The 6,556-nt window shown below is 47.5% G+C and overlaps 1 protein-coding gene across 1 annotated transcript; it reads left to right on the forward strand.

The window, feature by feature from the left end:
- The first annotated feature begins 1,749 nt into the window (after nucleotides 1–1,749).
- Nucleotides 1,750–6,356, forward strand: FOXI2 (forkhead box I2). The gene is made up of 2 exons (XM_077453901.1): nucleotides 1,750–2,364; nucleotides 5,387–6,356. Exons 1-2 carry the CDS (start codon nucleotides 1,803–1,805, stop codon nucleotides 5,812–5,814), a joined length of 990 nt encoding a protein of 329 aa, XP_077310027.1. The 5' UTR covers nucleotides 1,750–1,802; the 3' UTR covers nucleotides 5,815–6,356.
- The last annotated feature ends 200 nt before the right edge of the window (nucleotides 6,357–6,556 follow it).

Below are 6,556 nucleotides of genomic sequence, written 5' to 3' on the forward strand. Positions count from 1 at the left end.
GGAGGAACTTAACTGGCTTGCACAGAGTCCTGACCTCAACCTGACAGAACACCTTCAGAGACGGTGAGCCAGGCCTTCTCGTCCAACATCAGTGCCTGGCTAAGGATGAGTTCAAGTGTGTTCACAAACAGCATGTGCAGAGCCTGCCAGGAAGTCGGCATTGCGAAGCGCTAATCACAAACAGATCGGGAAATGTCTCACTGACTGTGATTAGCGCTCCGCAGTGCAGACTTCCTGGTCGGATATTCCGACGACAAAATCCATCTGATTTTTTCCAACGTATTTTGGCCCAAACTTGTCTAGCATACACACACTCGCACAAAGTTGTTGGAAAATTGTATAGCTCTGAATGCGGTGACGTAGAACACGTACGACGGGACTATAAACAGGCCAGTAGCCAATAGCTTTCGTCTCGTAATTTATTCTGAGCATGCATGGCACTTTGTCCGTCGGAATTGTCTACACACTATCGGAATTTAAAGCGGTTTTATAGTCTTTTTTGTTACTTTTACTACAGGTAAGCCTATAATAAGGCTTACCTGTGGGTAAAAAAAATATATATCTCCTAAACCTGTATGGTTTAGGATGGTGATGGCGAACCTTGGCACCCCAGATGTTTTGGAACTACATATCCCATGATGCTCACCTACACTGCAGAGTGCATGAGCATCATGGGAAATGTAGTTCCAAAACATGTGGGGTGCCAAGGTTCACCATCACTGGCGGGAGTGGCGATATCGCGGCTCCAGCCACTCACAGCGCCGGAGCCGCAATACCCGGAAGACATGCTGAGCGAACATGTCAGCTCCCTCGGCGTAGATCGGGTGAGATGGCGCCTCGTTCTAAGGTAAGTATTTAATAACGAGCTAGTATGCGGTGCATACTAGTTTATTATGCCTTTTCCTTCACAGGTGTAAAAAAATAAAACTAAAAAAGAATAATGTCAGCGGGTTTACTCCCGCTTTAAACTATCGGATTTTGCTGTCGGAAAAATTTAGATACAGATCTCCAACTCTGTGTGTCGGAAATTCCAACAGAAAAAGTCCGATGGAGCACACACACACACACACGATTGGATTTTCCGACAACGCGATCTGATCGCACATTTTCCGTTGGAGAGTTCGACCGTGTGTATGGGGCATAAGACTGGGATGCCGTTAAAGTTCATGTGAGTGTAAAGGGAGGCGTCCCAATACTTTGGAAAATATAGTGTATATGTCAAGATGCAGTCTACACACTTTATATCTCAAATGATGGGGAGAGAGACAGAGACAGAGACAGAGACAGAGAGAGAGAGAGAGAGAGAGAGAGAGAGAGAGAGAGAATACACACATATATCACAAATCTATAGTCTGTACACGATATATAAATCACAAGCTACATATACACTATATAAGGATACAGTAAATAACAATTTGCAGAACCACTAAGGATATCTCCCAATCTCTAGCATACAACATAGTGATCTATTGCAATGTGCAGTCTGTGTATTTAGACCAGAGAATTCTCATACTATTACTTTCTAGTAAAGAAAAGTTTGTAGATCCATTTACCGGAGTGTGGTCGGTGTCTCGTGTGTGTGTCATGGTGGGGGCGGGTGATGGGTGGATGAAGGATGGGTGATGGGTGGGGTGGGGGTCTTCTCATTACTACAATGTGTTTCAGCCTCTCCTGCACTGATTGCTCATAGACAGCCAGCTGTGTATAATAACGTCCTCCCTGGGCTCAGCCTTAGTTGGCGGCTCCTCTCCTCCGTCTATACTCAGCAGCACTTTAGTGGAGGAGGAAGAATAATAATAATAATGAACGTGTATGGGCAGCATTCCTTTCCCCACCACCCAGAATACCCCTATTCCCCGGACAAGGCATTCTACAATGATAACGTCAACCTCTATCCTCCGCAGAGCCTCTACCATCCTCACAAGACTGAATTCCACACGCCGGCGTATGTTGGCATCAGTGAATTTCCAACGCAAAATCGCAACCCATACTGGTGGCTGGAAGGGTCCAGTGCCAGCCCCTCTCCTTACCTGAATGGAGGGGGATCCTCTGTCTATGGGGGCAGCCAGACTCAGGTGGTAGCTCCTCATGGGTATGGTCCACCAGAGATGTCATGGCGACCTTTCCCCTCCCAGGAGCAGCTGTTCCCGATAGCGAGACCACCATTCTCCTACTCTGCCCTGATCGCCATGGCCATCGAGAGCAGTCCCACCAAGAAGCTCACCCTCAGCCAGATCTACACCTATGTGACCGATCACTTCCCCTACTACAAGAACAACAAAGCTGGCTGGCAGAACTCCATCAGACACAACCTGTCCCTCAATGACTGCTTCAAGAAGGTGGTCAGGGAAGAACATGACCCAGGTAATAAAAGAGGGGACGGGGTGCTACAAAAGTTTTGTTATTTAGTTTAAATTTTTCAAATGGCGGCATTTATATTAATGGAAGTGTCTTCATGCTCCACCTCTACTTTTATTTATATTTTAAATTTGGGCTGATTCACACCACAAAAAAAGATTTTCTGCATGCATATTTTTGATGCGTTTCGAGGTGGTGCACTTTTCTCTTCCCTCACTGCATGTGGTGTGAACTGGCCCCTCTGTTCAGAAAGAAAACTAACTTTGTAATCATGGCCTGTTTCAGCGCTACATTTTTCTGATTTATACTGGAACACATGCCCTTATTTAATCACCCTACAGTGGTTTTACTGCTATGGGGTGCCAGCTGTGCCCCAGATCGTGTGCATCTATCCCTAAGGCAGATTGCTATTATTATGAGAGGCGGGAAGGCATGAATTTGTGTCTCTGCAAAGCTGGGTATGGATTCAGAGGTGTGTGTGTGTGTGTGTGTGTGTGTGTGTATAGCAAGAGAATTGAAAAAGTAGATTTGGTCAGTTGGGCTCATCACTCCTGGGTCAGAGGGCTTCACCCTTTGGTCAGAAAGAGGGCTTAAGTAATCACAAAAGGTGCCAAGGCAGCCATTAGAAATTTTTGGGCCCCCTTTTACACAGCTTTAGGCCTGGCGCCCCCCCCAGCCTGACCACGGGCCATTCTACGGAATCCACACACTGGCCACCTCATCTGTACGTACTCAAACCCCCCCCCCCCCCCCTCCAATCCTGTATATATGTCGGCCCCCTCACACCTGTGTGTGTCTGTATCTATCAGGGCCGCTGATAGAAATCATGGGGCCCTGCACAGCCTACCTGACAGGGCCCCCCTTCAGCTCCACCCCTGGTCCCTCCTTTAGCCCCACCCCTGCTGCAGACAGTGGCACCAATGCCATGCCACCCGTCAATGCCATATTGTGCTGCAGACATTTCCACTCATGCAGCCAATGGCATGGTGCCATTGGCAGCTTGGGTGACACTGTCTACAGCACAATATGGCATTGGCGGCATGGGTGACACTGTCTGCAGCCCATTACGGCATTGGCGGCATGGGTGGCACGGTCTCTGCAGGCAGCACATGCTACCTGCAGACAGTGCCGCCAACCCCATAATGTGCTGCAGACAGTGCCACCCATGCCGCCATTGCCATATTGTGCTGTAGACAGTGCCACCCATGCTGCCAATGGCATAATGGCACTATCTCTGAAGGCAGCACATGAGTTATGGCATTAGCAACATGGGTGGCACTGTCTGCAGCACATTATGGCATTGGTGGCATGGGCGGCACTGTCTCTGCAGGCAGCACATGCGTTATGGCCCATAATGCATGTGCTGCCTGCAGAGACCGTGCCACCCATGACACCAAGGCCATATTGTGCTGTAGACAGTGCCACCCATGCCGCATGCGTTATTGCCCATAACGCATGTGCTACCTGCAGACAGTGCCACCCATGCCGCCAATGGCATAATGTGAAGATGCTGCTGCAGTAGTAGTAGATCTTGAATCCACCCCCCCCCCCCCCCGAAGCAAGCACACTGCACACACCTGTGTTCTGTGTTAGCAGGGCCCCAGGAGTCACTTCCTCCTTGATCCTGTTGCTGGTTGCTGTCTGGACTGGAGTGCGAGTCAGATGCCAGATCAAGCTGCTTCTTTTTTTTTTTTTTTTTTCGCGACAGCCGCTCGTCTCTCTGCTTTTTATCTGGCCGAGTGAAGAACAGAGCAGAGGGGGGGGGGGGGGGAAATCACTCCGCGCCAGGGAAGGCAATATAGATGACGCGCTGGCCGGAACTTGAGCCAGCATGAGGAGCGGGCGCGGAGAGGACATTCTTCCGTGTCCGAAATAGAAAAAATAGTCCCTCCCCCTGCCTATTGAGCTATCAGCATTAAAAAAAAATTAGTTAGTTTTCAGTTGGTTTGGTGTACTTAGACAGACAGTGTTCAATCAAGGTGGCTGGGGGATTTTTTTTTTTTTTTTTTTAAACATTAATTAGGTCTCTGTTCAGGTTGCCCGGGCCCCCCTGCTGGCTGGGCCCGGTACAACAGGGCCAGTTGTACTAGCCTATCAGCGGCCCTGGTATCTAACACACACACACACACACAACACACACACCACACACACACACAACACACACACACACACAACACACCTGTATATATCAGATACTCAGTGCTCTGTTTTGGCCTAGGCCAAACAAGGGCCCCCGCACAGCCACCAGGGGCCCGAATAGCCATTTAAGAAGGAAGGGGTGGGGCAATTTTAGATGGAGGGGGGGCAGCACAACATCAAAATACACCACTGCATACACAAATCTGTACCCCAGCAGCCCCCTCCCTTTCCTTCGCAGCCCCTACTTGTAAATAAGGTCTTCCTACCTAGTCCCAGGTCCTTTTTTATAAAGCTGACATGTTGCTGAGAAGCACAGCAACAGTGCACATACACATAGTAGCCAGAGGTGGCAGTAAACAGCTCGATGTTGGAGCTCAGTGTCGGTGACACCAGAACAGCAGAAACTGGGAGATAGTTTGTGTAATGAACAGCACGGCTCCCCTCCGCCCACCCATCCTGCCTTCTGGCCTCGGCGGGCTCCTCAGGCCCCTTACACTTGTGATGGCTGTACCCCCCTGATGGCAGCCCTGCTCCCATATCATTATGGCGGTCCACCCTATCCGCAAATAGGGCTGTCATGTATTCCATGATCTCCACTTCTTTTTGATAACTTGAGTTTTAATAGAATACTACAGTTTGGCTTTTAGTGCTTTCTACCTCCTGTTCTCTCTGGGTCAAGCCATACTGATAAGTGTACCCTTGGTGACCTATATTGTAATGAAATTTAAATGTTATCTCTGTAGTAATTTGGCAGTAAGTGTGTGGTCACCCTCCTGGATGGAGAAAAATATGATTTTGTAGGAATGGCTAGTTTGTAAAACGTTTAAAACCTTAAACCTCCATCTTGGAAAGGCTTTATTCATGTATTTCTAATTAAATCTGTCAACAGGGAAGGGCTGTTACTGGATACTGGATCCAAGCACTGAGAAGATGTTCGATAATGGAAACTTCAGGCGGAGGAAGAAGAGGAGAAAGAAGTCTGGTGAAACCGCTGGTCACATGACAGAACTCTCTGTAAAGTTGGACATCAAGAATGGTTCACAATCCCAGAGGTCAGATGGCCTCGAGGAAGATCAAGAAAACAAAGTCAAATCTTCTCCTGAGTCCTCCCAACCTTTGGACACAAGCCCATGTCTCATCAGCTTCACATGTGCCATGATGGGCAGTCAGCCCTCTGTGAAGATCTCTGGGGATGGCTCACCCACCAAGTACTATTTTGCTGGACTGGCCCCTTACTCAATTGGTAACGACTCGGTACAAATTGGAGAAGCCAACTTCCTACCTCACTGTTATCCAACAAGTCAGAACAGCCTGTGATCTTCTCTGGTGGGCTCTCTCCACACTGATCCCATGTTGTATAACCATTAAGCTGAAGTGTGATGGACTTTAAAACGCACACGGCTTCTATTTCTGAACTGTTGTGCCTCTTCATTCCCCCCCCCCCCCCTTTTGTACTGTACCACATCTTGATCAATGGATCTAGACCAGGTGCCTTCAAAATATGTCCCTCCAGTTTTTCAGGAGCAATTATTCCCATGTCAGTTTTACAATGCCTCATGGGACCTGTAGTTCCACAACAGCTGGAGGGCTGTAGTTTGGTGATTCCTGATCTAGAGTAGACCATATACCATCCCAAAAAAAGCATTGAAGGGCAGTATTTACCCAGATATACCTCCTGAATTCCGTGGATAAACTATGGAATCAAAATCATGTGTATAGGAGAATTGTTCAAGCAGATAAACTATGGAGGGTATTCAGACCATTAATTAATGCTGTTGGCCATCCTTACTGGACAAAAATACCACAAATCCAGGCCTTGTATTTTGAAATAACTTTCTATTAGCACGCAATTTTTTTTTTTTTTTTTTTTTATATGTATATTCCCATTGGAAAAGTAAAGAACATGAATAGATGCTATGGTCAAAGGACAAACTGGTTGTTGAGTTGAACTTGCATGGTTACATTGATGAAGAAACCTCTTATTAAGCCATGCAATCTGATTGTACAATTTCCTCCTTCTTGGATATACCATGTAATATGAACACACACTTGGGACAAT

This window comes from Lithobates pipiens, unplaced genomic scaffold (genome assembly GCF_037356315.1).
Source record: "Lithobates pipiens isolate NorthernLeopardFrog02 unplaced genomic scaffold, aLitPip1_a1.2 Scaffold_25, whole genome shotgun sequence".
In the NCBI taxonomy this organism is placed as follows: domain Eukaryota; kingdom Metazoa; phylum Chordata; class Amphibia; order Anura; family Ranidae; genus Lithobates; species Lithobates pipiens.